General features: G+C 39.8%; 1 protein-coding gene across 4 annotated transcripts in view; it reads left to right on the top strand.

Annotated features, from left to right (window-relative positions):
* Window positions 1-21,787, top strand: part of kcnma1a (potassium large conductance calcium-activated channel, subfamily M, alpha member 1a) — a 770,607-nt gene that overhangs the window by 343,867 nt on the left and 404,953 nt on the right. For all 4 annotated transcript variants that reach the window (XM_041176516.1, XM_041176514.1, XM_041176513.1 and 1 more), the window contains exon 3: window positions 16,954-17,015. In XM_041176516.1, the coding sequence (XP_041032450.1) occupies window positions 16,954-17,015 (62 nt within the window). The remainder of the gene's footprint in view (window positions 1-16,953; window positions 17,016-21,787) is intronic.

The following is a 21,787-nucleotide window of genomic DNA, read 5'->3' as shown; positions in this document are numbered from 1 at the left end:
TCCCACTGGCATCGGCCGTATTTGGCGGTGTGAGCAGGGACTATGACGAGAAGGCCAAAAATTGGTTGTGAAACCAGTTTGCAATTGTCCGCTCTTCCTATCGGTGGTGGGCCGTGTTTCATGCTGTCCAACGTTGGGAACCTCATTGTAATACATCCGCATATCATTGTAAGCCCAGCTCACTAGAATCATTCTCAGACGCTGGATCATCCGAGCACATTGGCAAGAAAACACATCAGTGCAGAACAAGTCTTGACGAGTGTGATGTGCAGAAGTCGCCACTTACCGTCAGGGCCTTGCTGACATTGCAAACATCTGAGGAGCAGAATATGCTGGAGTCCGACAGCAATGTCCATCGTGTGCTGGGTGGATTCTCATGGATGTGGCTCTGCCGTGAAGCAGCTCATGGAAGATGGAAAGTCATCATTGAGAGTCTGCTCACAATGGATGATCATCGAGGGAGTGGAGAGGAAGGTCCAGCTGTGTTTAGGAGAGGAAAGTGTATCTGGGGCTGGGAGAGAAAGGTCTAGGTTCCACTGAGAGAGGAAAGTATGTTGGGGTGAGGCGAAGTTGGAAGGGGAGAACGAAGATGTCGGGGGGTGAGGTTGGGGGCAGAGGGGATAGCGGTGCAGAAAACAGCAACCGAGGAGGTAGGTGTAAGGGGAGAAGAAGGTGTAGGAAAGGAGCCCAGAGGGAGGGAGGAGTCCAGGGGTGGCAAGGATTTCGGAGAGCGGGTGGAGGAAGGGGGAAGTGGAGGTGGGGGAGGAGTTCCAGGAGGGGCAAGAGTTCCAAGAGGCGGGGAATGTCCAGGTGAATGTGCAAGGGAGGGCTCTGTGGAGTTCATGACTGCCTACTGGGGAGCGAATTGACGGGAGGAGGGAATGGTGAGAATGACCAAGGGCAGAATGAGGCAGTAGGATGGGAGGGTGAGGGTATGATGGTATCAGTACAAGGAACAGCGAGGATGGTCGGTGGTTACTCAGAGGCGGACACGGACCCTGGGGGTGGGAAGGAGGAGGTCGGGGAGATTAATGTGGTTGGGGGGTGGATTTTCAGGAAGGAAGGGAATGTGCATGTTCACTTGGACAATCCTGAAGGAAAAAGGCTGTGGCTGGTAGGTGACTGTGAGGAGCTGAAAGGTGATGTCATGGGGGTTGACAGTGATGGGGGAAAGGAAATTGGTGACTGGGGGAAGGGAAGGGATGGGGAGTGGGTGGCGCAGGAAAAACTGTAGCACTACCGTGCTTGCTAAATCAAAAGTGAAACAAGAGGCATGGTGTGCTAGATCAGCTGCTGCATGGGAATGTGATCAGCAGGTGGTTGGAGATATAGGTCAGCTTAGATGGTCAACTGAAAGTGAACCCCAACAGGCAGCATTTTCATCAGCAAATTCAAAAGCAGGAGAGAGCGGACTCACATTTGCATTGAGAGAGGGATGACGTGGTGCAAGATCCTCAGATGGGTGTTCATCGCCAACCTCACTGTCACCACAGGCACGGTCCACGTCCTCCCCAGTCAGCAAGATGGCACGCTCCTCAACGTGAGCGAGGGACCTAATGTGGGCCTCTCCCTGCTGTTGTGAGCCAGCTTCTCCTTACATGAAAACAGATAGAGAGACTGTGAGCTAGACCCATGGCACTGTGAGGGGAGCAGAGCCATGGACAGGATGAGGACACGAGCTCGAGAGGATATGAGCCTAATGGAGATGTGAGGATGTGTGTGAGAGTTAGTGGTATTGGCCCTTGAGGTGTGAGGTCTCTGTGAATGTGTCTTGGTGGTTTGTGAGTGCATGAGTTCAGAGTGATGAGAAGAGTGACTTACCCTGGTGGAATGGAGGAGATCATTCATCCTCTTGCGGCGCTGAGTGGCTGTCTTCTTTTGCAGAGCACTGGCACTGACCATCGCTGCCACTGTCTCCCAAGCTGGATTGGTGATGTTGCTGTTCAGCTGTTCATCCACGTTGCTTCCAAAAGGTGCTCAAAGGACACATCATTAAACCGGGGTGGGGGTGCTGCAGCTGCCTTGCCTTTCAGGACCATGCTTTCTTTGCAGCAGTCCTTTTCTGGAAGCACTGAGAGGTGTTCGTGTGGCTGCACTTTAAATATGGCACCTTGTGTGCTGAAGAGGTGAGGTGATGGCATGGCAGGCGAATGAGACGGCACGTTTCCTGGGAATGCATTATTAATGAGGCAGAATTGGGATGATACGGCATGAAAAAGCCACCATTGTAAAATGTCCTTTTTCCCGTCGGCTACCACAGTGCAAATCCGGCACAATTCCGCCCAACGCGTTGATTGTCTATCTGAGAATAAACATATGCTTTTAGAATTGCAAATTTTGAATGAAGAAGCCTTTTATATTATGGTCACCTCCAAACAGGGACTCCCAATATGCCAGACTGGCTCCTAGTAAATTCTTTAGCTGAGCACAGCACTTGATTACCAAGTTAGTCTAAGCAGTTTTTAAATTATTCACTTTTAAATTCTAAACTTAATTGATCTGCAGTGCAATTTCAGCCTGAGAGACAGCAGCATATTTAAGATTCTGATCAGTTATGTGGGGGACATGGATAGATTATGGCATGTTTTCTGCTTTTGTTTTGATTGCATTGTGACTTGATTTACTTGGGCCCTGGTACAAAGATGTGAACAGGAATTCTGATCAAAGCACAGTCCTGACTGGAGTATAACACTTCTTGGCAAAACTGTTGCTTGCTTAACAGGATTTGACACCAAGTAAAATTGGCCTGCTCTAAAGCCCAAACACTTAGTGCAAGTTCAGTCAGTGCACTGTCTCTCTCTCTCTCTCTCTCTCTCTCAAAGAAATGCTGAGCTTGTACCAATACACATTAAAAAGTGCACAGAGTAGAGTCACCAAAATAATTCCAGCAATGAGAAACTGAAGTTGTGAGGAAAGATTGGATGGCTACTGAAGCAGAGGAGGCAACGAGGAAACTTAATACAGACTTTAAAAATTATGAAGGGTGCTGATAGTGAACAACTATTCCCTTTGGCTGGGAAATCAGTGACAAAAGATTGCCAATTTAAAATTGGCACAACACAAGGAGGGATATTTGAAGGCATTTCTTCGCCCACAATGTTGGAACATGGAGTACTTTGTCATGGGAAGTGTTGGAGGCAGAAATCATTGCATCTTTTGAAGGAACATTGAATAAATATTTGAAGAGAGTGAAATGCAAGGCCATGGGGATGGATGGGGAGAGTGGCATAATGGAATTAAAGGGATTTAACAGAGGTTAATAGTAAAACAACATCTGGCAAGAAGGTTCAGCCACTTTCCTGATGCAGAATATTTTCTTAAGTGTTGAATCATAGGTCTATTATTCCAGCCTCTGCAATGCTGCTTCTATTTGCCATTTTAATTGAACTCCTCTTTCCTTCAAAGGTATTATTTTCTTGGATTCAGATTAGTAATGGGGCTCATTTGGATGTAGATTTGCTTCACCTGTGGTCTTAAAGGACACAGAGTATGATTACCAGTCAAAGCATATTCCTTAAATTGCTACCAGTAAATAAATTTAAATCCTCAAGATGCTATACAAGGTTATTTTTAAAAAGTAATTTTTCATTTTCTTTTTCTCCAAATTAAACAGTGAAAAATTTTATACCAAAAAAAAAAGCAAAATTAACATTTAGAAGAGAAACAATGAGTGTCACTCATCAGTGATAGCCTCCTGAAACTTGATCCTCCTCCAAACTGTCGACCTCCCCTTTAAACCTCACTGTTGTATGAGATGAAGTTTGGCTTCCTGTAAGGACAATTCAATTTGAATCATGTTTTGGTTTCTACTTAAAGGGGAGAGAAATATATTTTGCCTCCATCACAGATGGTAGTGCTGAGAAATACATGCCTTTGTATTTTTACACCCAAGGTTCAGATGAAGCATGTAAAGACCCTTCTACCCTGGCCTAGTGCTAAGCCTCAAACCTCAGTCTTTTTTCCAAATCAGTGAATATATTTCATATCATAAATAAAAATAGCTAAACTTAGCAGAAACAAACCTGAGTGTCAATTGCCACTCCTTAGCATCTATTTGGTCTACAACTCACCATAAATGAATTTTGCAAAGCCACCCCCAAATCCTCATCCTTTTTTGACTTTAATTAAGGGCCTACCAATTACTTTGGAACACAAGTTAATCTTTTTCAAGCTGGGTGTTTTAAATAGAGAGCAGCTAATACCAGAGAATGACTACAAGGCAGTAATCTCACCAAGGGGTTCTGAGGCCATTATGAATGGCTCAAGCAAAGTTTGCGCAGTTTATAAACCGCCACTTCAATCCCAGCATGATATTACTATGTGACCTTTCCAGTTTCCTCATCACTTATTCCCTACAACATGTGTTTGTGAAACTGCCAGTTTTAAGCCAGTTGATGCTAAAGACTTGCAGCTGCTAGATGCTGGATTAAAACCGACCAAGTGCATTACACTGAGGGCCATGGTTTGACTTATCTAATCATTAGTTTAAAAAAAATCTGTGGTTTTGATGTTGCACTAGAGTGTCACATTCTTGCATTCAGATTCCACATTTCTGCAGCTGGTCATGTGATTACAACTTCACATCCCATTGTACAGGATCTATTAATTTCTATGTCATAATAACCTAACTAGAGGGTTTTTGCTCTCTGTATTCATTCTAATAAACCACTGTTATTTTGCAGGAATAATGGAGACCAGAACTATTTAGGTATTCTGTTATACAGAATTATTCCCACACCCTTGGTCTCCGTACTTGTGGCACCACTCCTTAACATTCTACTTGATAATTCATATGTGGTTTGAGATGTAGATCAGAACTCACCCCACATCATCTTCCTTTTCTACTTGTAATTAACGTTCAAACATTTATCTTGTAACAAAGGATGACCTTATGCCACATGTTCTCAATGGAGAAAAGCTAACTCTGGTAACTGCGAGGCAGTAATCTCATCTGAAGTTCTGGTGCCATTATGGGTGGTTAAAGTTTATGCAGTTAACAAACTGCCAGCTGAATCCCAGGATGATGACATTGTAGGCTTCACTGTAATCTCAATACTCAAGTCAGTTACAATTGTCAGAATGAGTTGGGAAAGTTATCTAAAAGGAACCTGTGGTTCCTGACGAGTTACAGACCACTCCAGGTACAATAATGTTATAAAACAAAAACAGAATTACCTGGAAAAATTCAGCAGGTCTGGCAGCATCGGCGGAGAAGAAAAGAGTTGACGTTTCGAATCCTCATGACCCTTCAGGGTCCTGTTGTTCCCAAAGCCTAATCTCTATAGCATTTCCTTTCACAATTAAACTACAAGAGATTTCACATCCTCTAATCAAGCCATAAAATGTAACAGTGATTCTCTTCAATATTTGTCCTGTGGTAAAACCATAAACTGTAACCCTAAGTTTGCCTTAAGGCAATATGGCACACATTACTTGTCAAGTAGGAATGCACCTAAAGAGAGAGACCGTATTGAGTTAATTGATTAATACACTTTGACCCCTTGATAATTGAACGTAACTAAACCAGAGCTATTAAAATTATTAAATATGGACTTCCCTACAATACACTCCTAAAACTACTTGCATTTATCTATTATTTTACTCCACCTGCACAAACATATTCTATCTCCAATCTTTGCTACTACTCTTTGGACTGACAGTAGGAGTTACAAAAATATCAATCATTAAGTTAATCCTAGTAATTGATGTGTATTAACATCCACGTTAATGGATTCATGAATATGATGTGTATCAAGTAATGAATATGTTGATGATTTGAAGGTCATTACCATGATTTGAAGGTCATTACCATTAAAGGAATGTTGGCTAATACAAGAAGAAAGCTATTTGCTCCTTGTCAAATAGTACCATGGAATTTTAGCTACCATCTGAATAATACATGTGCCTTGTTTTAATCTCTCAAATAAAGGACAGCACCTCTTTCAATCCAGTAGTTCCTCATTATTACATTGGAGTGTGAGTCTAGCTTAAATGCTAAGTGCTAGAGCGGGATTTACATCCACAACCTTCTGACTAGGAGGCAAGAGTACTACTAACTCGAGTTAAGCTGATCATCTTCAACAAAAAAACCTGTGTTCTATTAGTTATGTTATTCTTGGTTAACAAAGTTTGGATGGATTTGTAACTGTGGAAAAGTGGATAACTATTTTGGATAAACAGCTTTGGATAAACAGCAAACACTTTGTGCACCTTGCACAAGTGTGACTGTATTTAATTGTTGGTTCTGATGAGATGCATACTACTACACTGTAAACTATTGCTAAAGGCTTGTCTTTAACTGCATCTCTGGCCTCTGTTATTAAATTGTGTACAGAGTACATATATATTGAATTAATATTGAATATTAAAGGGGAGCATGGTGGTATTGTTAACTGGGCTAGTAATCCAGAGGCCTGGACTAATGCTCTGGAAACATGAGTTTAAATCCTACCTTGGCAGCTGGGGGAATTTAAATTCAATTTATATATTTGAAATTAAAATGCTCGCCTCATTAATGAGAATGATAATCATTAATAATAATGCCGGATTGTCATAAAAATTCATTTGGTTCACTAATGTCTTTCAGGGGAGGAAATCTGTCATTCTTACCTGTCTGGTCTACATATAACTCTAGAACCACAGCAATGTGGTTGACTCTTGACTGTCTTCAGAAGTGGCCTAACAAGCCACTCAGTTGTATCAAACTGCTACAGAAAAAAGCACTGTGGCTCTACAATGGTTCAAGAAGGTGGCTTGCTACCACCTTCTTGCATCTCAAGAATGAATAAAAAAGATACGCATAGGAGGCCATTCAGCCCACCATGCCTCTGCTGCCCCTTGGAAAGAGCTATTCAATTAGTCCCATGCTCTTTCTCAGTAGCCTGCATTTTATTTTTTCCTTTTTAAGTATTTATCCAATTCCCTTTTGAAAATGACTATTGAATCTATTTCCACCATCTTTTTGGGCCGTCCATTCCCAATTTGCTGTGTAAGAGAAAAAAAATTCTGCTCATCTCCTGACTGGATATTTTGCCAATTATGCTAAATCAGCTTCCTTGGGTTACTGATCCTCCTGCCAATGGAAACAACTTCTTCCTATCCTACTTTATCAAAACCCCTCATAATGTTAGAGAATTTACTCTAATTGAATTTTTTTGACATGAATTCATCGAAGGAAAATGGCACCTTGTAGATTGAACATCCTAGTGCTTTATTTTAAATACTGTACATTGTCCGTTCTCAATAACAAATGATCTTATGCTGATCATTCTTGTACTAATCCCTTATATACATAAAAGCAAGTGTAATAAAAGGTTAATAACATGTCTTAACTCTTTAAATGTACATCTGATTGAGGCTAATTACATCTTGATATTCTCATCTCATTGCATGCTACCTGGATGAATATCCAAGTACAATATGCACAGGTGTAAGAGATCTATTTTCTCATGAGAATTTGTTCTTTTAAGGGGAACCACATAAGTGCCTCTCCAACTAATGGAGCCATGTTTAAGTATTAGACTTGCCACTTAACAGCATTTCTAAGAGCCCCATTCTTGGCCCCCCCCCTGCAGTTGTTAGTGCAATACTTTCATGTTTACATATTTACTCAGACCAAGCCTGCTGAATTCAGAGCTAACTTTTGTGGTTTTTACTGTAGCTTTTGATCATCAAGAGCAGGTGAAAACTGTGAACAAGTCACTCAGGAGAACGCTGACCCTCGTCTCACCCCACTCGACCTGTGCAGCCTGCGCTATCATTGTGTCCCAGTTCACACCACCCCTTCCAACTCTGGTCTGTTCTGTACCCACGCCCACCTCCCTCACCACTCTGCTCTGCCATGGGTCTACACTCTGGAATCACCCTTTGGCTCACTGCATCTATTCTTAGGATCACCAGACTTCTCAAAACCTATGGCTTTGATCACCTCCCCCAACTCTTCTTTCTCTTAAATTTCTGTTCAGTCGTGACCCTGTCCCTTTTTGTCAAAGTCCTTAGGATGTTTTACTCCATCAAAGATGATACAAACGTGCAAGTTGTTGTGGCTATTTGTGACCTTGAACATAGTCTTTTACACTTCCTATTAAAATCTGTCAAACTGCATTTGTAAGTTTCCATTTCTGTCTTCCTGTCCTCCTGTTCAGAGTACTCGAGTGTGGGAGGACATGACCGTGCTCTTGCTAAATCTGGACTGTTCTCCACTTTTCCTGTCCCTCTCACTTTCTGATGTTGATTATGGAAAGCAGATGTTTTATTGTTATGGTGCAGATGTTATTTTATGCATATTTTCATGGAGACTAATGGTGGAGAGTTTTTAAATGTTATTGTGTATATAATTTGAAAATGGGCTTGCCAAGATCACACAATGGGAGAGATGTTTTTAACTGCATTCTGACAGACCTTGACTGAAAAAAGCTGCTATATATCTCTCTGAAATTTTGTACATGGTAAACTTTGAAAAGATAGTACAGAAATCTTTAACCTGCTTTGCAATAAAACCAGTTCCTTAGACAAGTCATTAGTGAGCACTTACAGCCATGACCTAATTATGTCCATATTGAGGCCATGGAATTTGCTGATCTAATTGTGATCATTCAATTACTCTTTCTGAAATTAAATCAAGTGGTATATTGGTGGTAAATGACACAGGAGATCAGTCACTTCATTGCACAAACAGCTTCAAAATAGTTAGCTCCTGCATTGTTGGTGCTTGAACTTTTAATACATGTAAGATCCAGTTTGCAAAATGTTCTCAGTGTTTGTTGTGAACAAAAACAAGTTTCATTTTATAGTGATGTTTCCTGGCAGGTTCAGTCATGTCAAATGACTTTACAAACTGCTAACAAAATCACCCCTTTTAGCAGGGGCAGGGTTCAGACAGTGGGCATTATCCTGAATGCTCTAGTTTTTGCTGTTTGATCTTTACCTGTGCACTAAGGGCATTTTCTGTTACACTTGCCATTCCAGTTAGTGCCCTTGGATTGTAAAGCATCCTGAGACTGTTCTTTCATGTGAATAGTGATAGTTAAGTTGTTGTTCAGTCAGTTACACAAAAAATGTTTTATCATTGTACCAGTGAGCATTAGATAGTAGCCTCTAGATACTGAAGTTTGGATCTGCAAGTGACAGCATATTGCCTTGAGTGTACTTTCATATGCAATGATTTTGTATCCTTTGACATTTGCTTCATGCTATTATCTATTTATGGTTCCACTTGCATGCATAACTTCTTATTCTGCGTTTCATTGCACGCTGTATTTTTTCTACGGGGTACATATTGTCGTTCTTCTGAAGGATGAGTAACCATTTGACACGTTAAAAAATACTTTTATGCAAATCTGTAAGATATAACATTCAGCTAAACTGGTAACTTTTGCTCTCTTTACTTACATCTTTACTTTAAATGGGGCAGGGGCAGGCATGTTATTTTGCTCAAAGTGTAGTTTGTATCCTCAATATTGTTTGAAAAACTGAGATTTCCATTTGTTGCAAAACATTGATATTTCAGATTTCAGTGTTTCTTTCTGAGTACATTTTGGTTTATGTTTCAATGTTCATTGCGATTATATGTATAATGATAACATCATTTAAATATTTACCAAAAACTGTTTGTGTGGAAAAAGTAATTTGCATCACACCACAATTTATCGCTTGCCCATGACAGTCGCTTGGCCCTCTAATATGTTTAAGATTTCTGTTATTATTTAGCAGCCTTAAAGTGAATTTTAATTTTAGCATATGTTCTTTTACTGTTGAAAATAAGTCAATTAGACTTCTAGAATGTACTGGTTATTTGTTATAAAGGGGAGCAGTAAGACTGATGACCTCTTTATTACACCTTTTCATGGTTGTGCTCAAATCCCCTGACTACATTAATAGAAACCATGCCAGTATCTGTGGAATCCGAGTTTGTGGTTAGCCGATAAAATAACCTCATACATAGATGGAGCCCTTATTTTCTCAGACACAAGCTCCATGTAGTCCCTGTAGTGCTGTGCTGAAATCTTGAACCATTTTGAAGCTTTTTGTTTGGTTTTGACAGTGTGTGTTCTGTCAGAAATTGCAGGCACACACACTTGTCATATATATTATGTATATATATTCATTTTATGTACTTACCAGCCATTTAAGAACCCAACAAATCAGAGTGGAAGCAAGTCAACCTTGATCCTGAGGGACTGCCTAAGAAGAAGAGATGTGTGTGTATATATATTTACGAAAGATCAATGTTCTGCAACAAATGGAAATCTGTCTTTTTTCAAACAATATTGAGGATGCAAGCTACATTTTGAACAAAATAACATGTCCGCCTCTGCCCCATTGTCAGTAAGAGTATAAGTAAAGAGAGCAAAAGTTACCAGTTCTGCTGAATGTTATACCTTATATATCCCCTATAAGTCTATTTTTTAATGTGTCAGATAGTTACTAATCCTTTAGATTAGAATGACAACAATATGTACCCAGCAGACAAATACAGGTTCCAATAGAATACAGAATAAGAAGTCACACTTTTGTATGTATATGTGTACAAAGATGTACACACACATATATAATATGTATATATTTATAGTACGTATATGCATACATGTGTATGTATACACCTGTGCATATATAAAATGAGTGACTACATATTGTTGCAATCATACTTCCAAATTTAGGTTCAGTTGAAAAAACAAAGCCTCAGAATTCTAATTGTACTCTCTTTGAAGTGTTTGATGTTGAGTTACAACAGCTGATATTTTTACCTAGCTATACACGGCATGTCTGCTTTTCCTTGGAGTTGAGTGGCTATTGATCTAAGTGCGTAAAGTACTATCTGCCCCTAGCATCTATTGGTGTCCGCAGATACAATGACAAAACGTTCAAATGCTAAGACTCACTTCAGGCTTATAATTTTAGAACAATCACCATCACTAGACTGATCGTTTTAATTTACCTGTAGGTTGAGAGTTTGCTCCTATTCTTGCTCTTACAGTGACGAGCTCAAGACCGTCATTGCTCGAGGCTGCTAGGCAGCCAACCAGCCATCTTCTAGCTGGGGGAAAGGGATATGAAAATGAATTCAAAAGTGAGGTAATAAATAATGGAGTGATTTAAATATTAATTCATTTGGGCAAGGAATTATCTTTTACTATTGTGGGTGGCAGTGAAAGAGTGGAAGAAGTGGAGATGCTAGTCATTGTGAAACAGACTGCACATCGTTTTTTTTGTCTTTGTGAAGATGAATGAGATTTTTTAATGATGCAGACAGCCCTAAATAACCATAAGCTCAGATCTAAATGCAGTGCCTGAATTTTGGGCTAATTTAAGTGATGAAAATCCAGCTTGATTCCCTTGGATTGAGACTCCTTTTGCGAAAATGATGCAGGATATATGCATCAAAAATGTGTCATTTCTGATCATGATAATCACCATTTTGTTCATGCAGCAAAAACACACACAATTTTTCACGGACTTCTGTTGTTAACAGCTGAAATAGAATGACTGATAAGTAGCTGATAAATTATTTTGTTTTTAATTGTAATTGTACTCTTTGAAGTGTTTGATGTTGAGTTACAATAGCTGATATTTTTACCTAGCTATACATGGCACGTCTGCTTTTCCTTGGAGTTGAGTAGCTGTTGATCTAAGTGTCTAAGGAACTATCTGCCCCTAGCATCTATTGGTGTCTGCAGATACAATGACAAAACATTCAAATGCCGAGACTCATTTCAGGCTTATAATTTTAGAACAATCACCATCACTAGAGAAAAAGTACTGAGCAGACTATTGGGATTAAAGGGTGACAAGTCCCCAGGACCTGATGGCCCACATCCCAGGGTCTTAAAGGAAGTGGCAACGGAGATAGTGGAAACATTGGCTGTAATATTCCAAAATTCCCTGGATTCTCAAAAGGTTCCAGTGGATTGGAAAAATGCGAATATAACGCCCTTATTCAAAAAGGGGGGAGGCAGAAAGTAGGAAACTATAGACCAATTAGTTTAACGCCTGTTGTTGGAAAATTGTTGGAATCCATTATTAATGAAGTAGTAATAGAGGGCATTTGGAAAGTCAAAATGCAATCCATCAGAGTCAGCATGGTTTTATGAAGAGGAAACTGTGTTTGACTAATTTGCTAGAGTTCTTTGAAAACATGACAAGCAAAGTGGATAATGGAGATCCTGTAGATGTAATATATCTGGACTTCCAGAAGGCCTTTGATAAGGTGCCACACATAAGATTAATACACCAGATAAGATCACACGGAGTTAGGGGCAATATATTAGCTTGGATAGAGGATTGGCTAACCAACAGAAAGCAGAGAATCGGGATAAATGGCTCTTTTTCTGGATGGCAAGTAACTAGTGGGGTGCCACAAGGTTCGGTCCTTGGGCCCCAACTATTTACAATCTATGTTAATGACTTGGATTCAGGGATAGAAGGTACATTAGCTAAATTTTCAGATGACACCAAAATAGGTGGGAAAGTAAGTTACAATGAAGAAATAAGAAATTTACAAATGGATATGGACAGGTTAAGGTGAATGGGCCAAAATTTGACACATAGAGTTTAACGTGGATAAATGTGAGGTTATCCATTTTGGCCGGAAGAATAAAAAGGCGATTTATTATTTAAATGGAGAGAAACTTCAGAATGCTTCAGTGCAGAGGGATCTCGGTGTCCTCGTGCATGAATCGCTAAAAGCTGGAATGCAGGTAATAAGGAAGGCAAATGGAATTTCGGCATTTATTGCTAAAGGAATAGAGTAAAAAAATAGGGAAGTGTTGTTGCAACTGTACAAGGCATTGGTGAGACCGCACCTGGAGTACTGTGCACAGTTCTGGTCCCTTTACTTGGGGAAGGATGAAGTTGCGTCGGAGGCAGTTCAGAGGAAGTTCACTAGATTGATTCCAGAGCTCCAGGGCTTGTCTTATGAGGAGAGATTGAGCAGTTTAGGCCTATACTCGCTTGAGTTTAGAAGGATGAGAGGAGACCTAATTGACGTATATAAGATGCTAAAGAGGATAGACAAAGTAGATGTGGAGCGGATGTTTCCCCTTCTGGAGCATTCTGGAGCAAGAGGCCATAGTTTTAGGCTATGGGGGTCGTAGATTTAAATCAGAGATGATGAGGAATTACTTTTCTTTAAGGGTCATGAATTTGTGGAATTCACTACCTCAGAGTGCAGTGGATGCCGGGATGCTGAATACATTTAAGGAGGAGATAGACAGATTTTTAATTAGTATGGGTTGGAAGGTTATGGGGAGAGGGCGGGAAATTGGAGTTGAGGCCAAAATGAGATCAGCCATGATTGTACTGAATAGCGGGACAGGCTCAAGGGGCTGAATTATCTACTCCTACTCCTAGTTCTTATGTTCCTATTTTAAACCTACATTCTTTAGCCTCGCATTCACATTCTGAGTTACATAGCCTGAATGCATTTACATAACTCTGCATGGTAAAGACCTGAATCATGCTACCTTCCCAAGTTTTTCTCCAGTGAAATGCCGAGTTGAGTAAATCTCTCCTCATACCATAAAGCCGTGAAACCAGAGTACATTAGTCATCAATTTGAGATGTAAAGACCTTTGAAAAGGTGGAGAGGAGATTTACAAGAATGGTTGATCGAGAGACTTGAGTGAATCACAGAATTGTGGTGAGGAGACTGGGGATTTTGGGCTTGTTCTCCTGTGAGCAGAGGGGGTTAAGGGCAGATTTAAGATTTAAAATTGAAATTCAAAATGATAAGGGGTTTATAGAGTAGGTAACGAGAAATTGTTTCCACTGGCAGGAGGATTGGTATCGAAAATACAAAGATTTAAGATAATTGGCAAAAAAAAATCCAGAGGTTGAAATTAGAGGTTCTTTACACATGGAGTTATATTCTGGAACGCACAGCTTTAAAGGATGGCGGAAGCAGAAAAGAGAATTTTGTATATACTAGAAAAGGGAAAATTTGCATGGCTATGAGAAAGAACAGGGAAATTGAACTAATTGGATAACTCTTTTAAAGCCCTGGACAGGCATGATGGCTTCCTTCTGTGTTGTATGATTGTATGATTAATAAAAATAATCACAACAAGTCCACAAATACACAGTCAGTGTTTGAAAAGAGAAGGTAGATTTACTTTTTGAGTATAAACTCTTCATCAGAACTGTTCAGTTGAATGGAAAGATAATATCCCTTGGCTTTAGTCTGATGACCATGTACTATTGAACTTGCATTGATTGTCATAGTACCAATAAGTTATAACATTGATTATTTAGGTTATTTCTCAAACTAAGTCAAGTAACAAATCTAACAACATGTTTTATAATTACTGTATAATTAATTTTACATCAAATTTGACAGTGTCATCAAATAATCAGCCTAAATACCTGACCACAAGTTAATTCGCGGGGGTGGGGTTATATTCCTGCAAATTCTCACAAATGACGAAGTTGTGACTGGCGAACCTACTTTATGATGGAAGTGAATTAGACAGGTTCCAGCTATCCAAAAATGTAATTTTTTCTAATGGAATAGAGGCAATAAAAACTATGTTTTTGAGTAAATTCAAGACAATTTTACTGGAGAAATTGTTTAACAAAGCAAGAAAACAAGAACAATGTAAAATTTGTCACGCTTGCAATGCAAATTACTTTATCTGAGAGTAGAGATGGAGGGAGTGGGTGAAATGGCTGATGTAGATGTTGATGTGGATGAAAAGAATGATGCTATTGTTGACTGCTTCGACTTTTGCTTTTCAATTTTGTAAAGTTCTTGGTAAGGAGCAATAGCTGTGTCAATCGCTCTACAAAAGGCAATGCTTCCTTCCATGTTTGCATCATGGTTTGTGGCCTGTTTTTTCAAATCTTCAGTTGACCTTATGAGATCTGCCATCATCTTGGTTGTAAAATGAGCCTTCTTAGACTCTTCTTCTTGTTCCTGTTTAATTCCATTTAACTTCATCAGTTCAACAAATTTTTCAGATAGTTCCCCTTGTTGAGACTGAAGCAACTCCTCTCCTTCATCTGTGGTCAATCCCTCCATTCCAACTTGTTTGGCCACTTCAGCATCTGCATTGGGGAAGGCTGTGAAATTACAGCCTCAGGCCGAACTCAGGCATTTGTGGCTGAAGCTCTGACCTCATCCCATGAGTCCTTAATTACGCCTACTGCTAGGAGGATGTTGAATTCCTTCCAGCAATAACTGACTGTGGTTGAAGGACCTTCTTCCAGAAGATGAAGGATGTGACTGAAACTTCATCGGGTGTAGTAAGCCTTGAATGAGGCAATGACTCCCTGGTCCATTGGCTGGATAAGTGAGGTCGTATCTGGGGGCAAAAACAAAATGTGAACATCTGGATGGCTCTGTGCAAGAGAGCGTGGATGTCCAGGTGCATTATTGAGGATAATTAGGACCTTGAAAGACAGGTTCTTTTCTTTCAGATAAGTCCTGACCTCTGGCAGAAAGCAATTCCCTAGCCAGTCTTCAAATGCTATTGCTGTGAGCCTTCCAAAAGACTGGCAGATGAGATTTATTTTTCCCTTTGAGTTCGACAGTTATCTGACCTATAAACCAGCATTGGTTTACATTTAAAACCAGCCACATTGGTACATAGTAAGACTGTTAGCCTGCCCTTTGCAGCTTTAAAACTAGGAGTTGTCCTTTCTTCTTTGGATATGTAAGTCCTATTTGGCATTTTCTTCCAGAACGGGCCAGTTTTGTCTACGTTAAAGACCTGCTCTGCTTGGTAGCCTCTCTCCTCAATGTATTCCTGCAGCACCTTGGGAAACTCTCCTGCAGCTACATGGTCAGATGAAGCAGCCTCCCTCACCAATTTCACATTATGCAACCCAAAACACTTTTTAAAGCGATCAAACCATCTTGCACTGGCTGAGAATCCTTTGGAAGGCAAAGGAGAGGCACCTTCTGTACCACGTTCATCATCACTATTTTCACTGATGACACCAACACTACCCTCTTTACTACGTTTTATGTACTGGTACAATTCAAATGCCTTATTTCTAATGATTGGACCATTAACTGACTATTACCCTTTGTTGGCAGTGCTCTATCCACACATTTACTAACTTCTCTATTTCCTCCAGCTGTGAATCTCTTCTACTTACAAAAGTTAGCCTGGCAGTATAGCTACCACAAACATGAACACTGACCCTTATTTTTTCTTCAGACTGCCTGATTGTGGATTCATTGACACTGTATTCCCAGGCCAACATGATAGCACTTGCACCACTTTTCAGTCTAAGATTGTGACCTTTTGTGCGTCATCACTTTCCTGGGACATTTTCTGCTTGGCTCTAACTCACTCATTTTTAGTAAAGTGCTGTACTGTACCTGTATTGTAAAATACTGGGCAGGAGTCACTGTATCCTGAAAATCCCAGCAACCAACATGCAGCTACAGACGACGCATGCACTTCCTACTGGGAGAAGTACACCGTGGAAACCTTGCTTTTTTTATCTTCTAAATGCCGGTTTTTCTTTATTTCAGGACCAGTATATGGTCAGGTCTGAACTTTTGCTGTTTAAATCACAGATAGGCAAAGATTTGGGGCTGCTATGGGCGATCATGTCTACAAGGACATTTGCGTGGGTTAACAAATTTGCAAAAGAAATAACCGCGAATTGCAGGACTTTACTGTGTTGCATAAGTGACCGTTACTGAGGTGGAACATTGAACTCAGAGCCCAGAACGTGAGGAATTTATTAATAGGTGAAGCATAAAGAGAAAAAATGTTATTTATAGCAAAGGCACACAGCATCTTGTCTCAGCAAAACACTGACACATTTAATTTGGCTGGCATCTTTGTGTAAATAAAGTTAATATTGATTAGAAGTCAACAGTAATAAATGTATTGTATGAAATGTATAAATTTCTTGCTGACTGTATTGTAGTTCACTTTACTTTTGTTAAAACCTCCTCTTTAGTCCTCTACCTTAATAGCTGTTTCTTACTCGCTTTTTCAGGTGGTCTTGGTCTTTGCTCTCAGCATTGGTGCACTTGTAATATACTTCATAGATTCTTCAGAGTAAGTACCACAATACTTTTTAACTTTGATTTTCCAATTGATTATAGGCAAAAATGCAGATTATTTCTACTTATAGTTTTGTATATACTTTTGGGGTAATTTGTGAACTAACACTCATGTTAATAAATGTTTCCAGCATATAAATCATTTTTCTGCTTTTCTATATTTTGCAATTTTTAAATGATTTATAAGCATGAAATCCATAATTGTGGGAGCTTTTTAATGTGTTCTTACCTTTCTCTTAACAGTCAGTTGATGGCTCCTTTCTCGAGGGTACCTTTGTTTTACATTGGGATTGCAGTCTAGAGGAAATTAGTTGTTTTCTCACATAATTTGTCAATTAGAGGATCACTTTTATTTATAATAAGCATATGCTTCTTAACATTGTCAGCATTACAAATTGAAGTATTCTTTGAACATCAATATATGCTTAATAACTAGAGGATTGGCAAAAGAGCCTGAGGGAAAATGAGAATTTTTTTCCCAGAGAGCTGTGCTGATCTGTAATGCACTGCCTGAACTGGTGGTGGAAGCAGATTCAATAGTGGGATATACACCTAAAAAGGAAAATTTTGCAAGGCTTTAGGTAAACAGCAGGGAGAGTTGGACTAATTGGATAGTTCTTTCCAAGAGCAGGCATGATTATATCTTAAGCAGGGCTGCCAAATTCTTGACAAAATGCTGGAAGCCTTCAGCAGGTCAAGCAGCATCTGTGACGAGAGATACCAAGGTAATATTTCAGGTTGATGATCTTTCATCAGAACTGAAAGAAATTATAGATTTAACAGTTTATAAGCAGGTCCACCAGGAAAAAAAGGCGAGGGGTCAGGGAAATTGAAAGAACAAAAGGGGAGGTCTTTGTAGGGCAGAGGCCAGAAATAATTAAATGACAAAAGGGGTGATGGTGCAAGGCAAAAGGAGGGTGTTAATGGACAATAAAGAAACAAAAGATACATCCAGAGGGGATGTAAATGGCAATCACAGGACCATTACCAGACCCTGCTGTCGGAGAAAATTTTCTACCAGATAAGAGAGAATTTTACAACTTTCTCAACACAGTGTAACGTTGATCAAATAAAACTGCAAATTGATGGTGCGACATAACTGACAACCTTAAATGCTCAGCTGGCATATGGCAAGTTGCCACCAGTGGTTCTAAACTTTTTTAGAAAATATTGCTATAAGAAATAGAATTCATTGACTCTTTAAATTTAATTTTCAACGGTTTGTTTTTTAAAAAAAACTCACCTATAACATTGGGCATCAGACAGGAACCTATATCTTTTATTAGCTCTGTCTCATGCTTCAGCAGTTCAGTGAAATAAGGAATGCAATGGAATCTTCAATGTGCATCAACCACCCAGCTCTTAATCTTGTCACTAACTTTCCAGTGAAATTAAAAGTATCAATGGTTTTACATTAATATACTAAAAGTTTGAAATAATGACATTTTTTGCAAGTTTTTTTTGTTGTAAGCCACCTACCCAACTTAATGAAATTGATGGCAGACGATCCATAGTCGGAACCAATGGGATCAGACGATCCATAGTCAGAACCAATGGGATCTGGGGAACATTTACACCATATTGTAGATGAAATGTTTCAGTCCTTTATTGGTCGATTGAATAGAACAAGGGAAAAGGGAAAAAAGTCTACTTTTTAAAATCTTAGGTGTTACCACTTTGGAAACAGAAAGTGCACTGGGTATTGTACTCAACTAAGGTGGCCTTGGGACTGATCATCTTATGAATCACATTGGTTACAGATGTTTGGGAAGAGGAGAGTGCACAAATCTCATTGGTGCTATTTCATTTGACTTTTTTGTTTCCGTGCAACACAAAACTCTGATATCATTCATCCCAGCCTGCTGAAGGGAAGACAAAACATCTGAAGTACTTTTCTCATTAGCTGCTTTGCACAGTTTTGGTGGCGGCAGCAAGTTTGTTAAAAGCTATCTGGTGCTTACTGGCTGGAAAGCTAGAGATTAGAAGTTTTTTTCCTGAGAAAAGCTACATACTAACATTTTACTAATGGAATCTGCCATCAAAATAACTTGATCTAATACCAGCTCTTTCTCCCATTCATTTCCTCTTAAAAATATCAAATTATTAGTTCATCAAGGTAAGATGTGCATGCTCTTGTTTTACTCTCTTAATTGTATTAGACACATTTGCATTGCTGAGGAATGTAGACACGTTAGAGACGTAGTATTGAGTAGAACTGCTGTTCAAATACAGAAGCATGCAGTCCCTCACCCACTTACTTTTGGACAGCCCTGTTGAACTTATTATCACTGCCTTTCTCTTCAGTTAGTCCTTTCTGTTGTACAACTATGTTAGTGTAGAGATTTGCTGATTTGGGAATGCTTTCTGTAGATAGCAAATAGCAATGCATGAACTAGAAATGGCCGCCATTATTCGCATTTATTTTAGTAGAACTATTTAATTTTTTTGAAAAAAATGTATCACAATGCTTTTGACACAACTTCAGCTGTTTTGGTATGATATTTTTGTTTGAATTATTTTGTAGGGCAAATGATCACAGGAAATGTAAACGTTGGGTATTATAGTTGTCTGCCTTGATTTTTAAAAAAATCTCTTCTGGCAAATAACCGGGGCACAAGGTTGAGAGATTTTCTACTTTATCAGTTGCCTATTATCAGCTGCTATGATGCTGAAGCAGACACGAGTCCATTCAGATGTGCAATGTTTCTGTTGCATTGACAATGATTCATTAATCATCTGATCAATATGGGGATCACAAATGCAAAACTTTTGCAACTTATTAATGAGAAGTTATGAGACTCCAGTGAGTTTCAGCTTGTATATTCTTATTCAGGAATTTTTACATTTGCTTTCCTTTTAAAATTTTTGATTGATAGAGACAAGAAACAAAGTTAATACTGCAGTACTATAAATATTAAAAGATATAGCTTAACATTCCTAAATATTGATTTTATATGGTTTTTGTTAAGTAACTTTGCTTCTGGTTGTAAAACAAACTGCAGCAGAATTTCCCCCTTTAACCAGTGTGATGGTTTCCTTTGCTTTTCAAATAGATTAATCACGATTTAAAAGGTGGAGTCCAGAGCCTCCAGAACTTGTATAACAGCATGCATTGTCCAGCACCCCACACAGTCAAGAGTAACCTGGTGCACATAGCAAGTCTCTTTATACAACATAACAAAAACAAAAATGAAGATTTCACCTTGCGTTTTGTCTTTATTAAGCATATATTGCAAACGTGTAATCATTCAGTGGGTAAATATTGAACTTGGAAATGGCCCAATCAGGCATCTGTTGATAAAGCAAATGCAAAGTTAATAGATCGCAGGTTTGGTTTTGACTTTGGGCAACACCATTCTGAGCCTCTGGTGTCATTTACATCAGCCAGCAAGCTGTGGATTGTTAAATGAGTGTCCAGATGCAGCTCACTGAATTGTAGCCTAAGGCCTGAATTTCACACTCCCCAGCTGGCAGGTTTTTAGGTGGAGGGAGCGTAAAATAGGACAATGGGCTTCTCGCTGGGATCCCGCCGCCCAGACCTCTCAGCAATTTTACACTGAGGTGGAAGAGGCTTCAGACAGGCTTACTGCCCTTGCCCCAATTGAGGCCCTTAAGTGTCCAATTATTGACCACTTAAGGGCTGTTTCCTATCCAGCCTCAATTCTTAGGCTGGTGGGAGGATTTCCGGGTGTGGGGAGAGCCGGAAAATGATTGGGTTTAGGCTTTGGGTAGGAAGTTGTGGGGGGTCCTCCATCAGAAACCCCCTTCTAACTTCAGGCATCTGCCCTTAAGGTCCGGTGACTGCTGTACTTCTCCCACCACCCCCCAAACACCAATCCTCCACTATCGATATCCCCAAGCCTTCCCTACCCTCCATGCCTTGAGACCCTGAAAACACCTTTCTGTGCATTCCTGGGACGTTGGCTTCATGAACTTACATTTCTGTCCGCTGCAGCTTCTGTTGGTGCAGAGACTTGAGAGCTGCTGTCAGTCATAAGAACATAAGAAATAGGAACAGGAGTAGACCATTCGGCCCCTCCAGCCTGCTCCGCCATTCAATAAGATCAGGGCTAATCTTCTTGTGTTTTGATTTCCACATTCCCATTTAACTTTGATAACCTTTGATTCCCTTGCCTAACAAGAATCTATCTGCTTCTGCTTTAAAAATGTTCAATGACCCCGCCTCCATCACCTTCTGAGGCAGAGAATTCTAAAGTTGCACAACCTTCAGAGAAGAAATTTCTCCTCATCTCTGCCCTAAAAGGGTGTCCCCTGATTTTAAAACAGTGCCCCCTAGTTCTGGACTCACCCACAAGAGGAAACATCTTTTCAACATCCCCCTTGTCAAGGCCGTAGAGAAGTTGTGGTAGAAAATCAGCTCATGCTTAGGGGAAGGTGAACTGCGCATTTTAAAATAATAATGAAGGTCCTTATTACAAAAGCCAAATACAAACTGAAGGTTGGAGGAGGCATCAGAAAAGAATGTGGCCATTAAAAAGTCTCATTCTTCCATACAAATGTCTAACTGATGTTTTTAGTTTTTGGTTGTTGAAGCAGAATGGACTGAAAAGCTGTGCATTTTCAAAGAGTATGTCATGTACAAGTGGCGACTATAAGTGGAATTTTCTTCGTTCTGCAGATGATAAATTAAATGGGCCCTTTTAAGGTATGTACTCCAACCTGTCCAATTTTGCAGTGTCTACTGTCCCCAGATGGCCCAATGCAGCTGGACTGAGACCCAAAATTATTGTCTCCTGGTAACCCATT

Source organism: Carcharodon carcharias, chromosome 28 (genome assembly GCF_017639515.1).
Source record: "Carcharodon carcharias isolate sCarCar2 chromosome 28, sCarCar2.pri, whole genome shotgun sequence".
Classification (NCBI taxonomy): domain Eukaryota; kingdom Metazoa; phylum Chordata; class Chondrichthyes; order Lamniformes; family Lamnidae; genus Carcharodon; species Carcharodon carcharias.
Note: the sequence above shows the minus strand (reverse complement) of the source record. Positions and strands in the feature narration are given on the sequence as shown.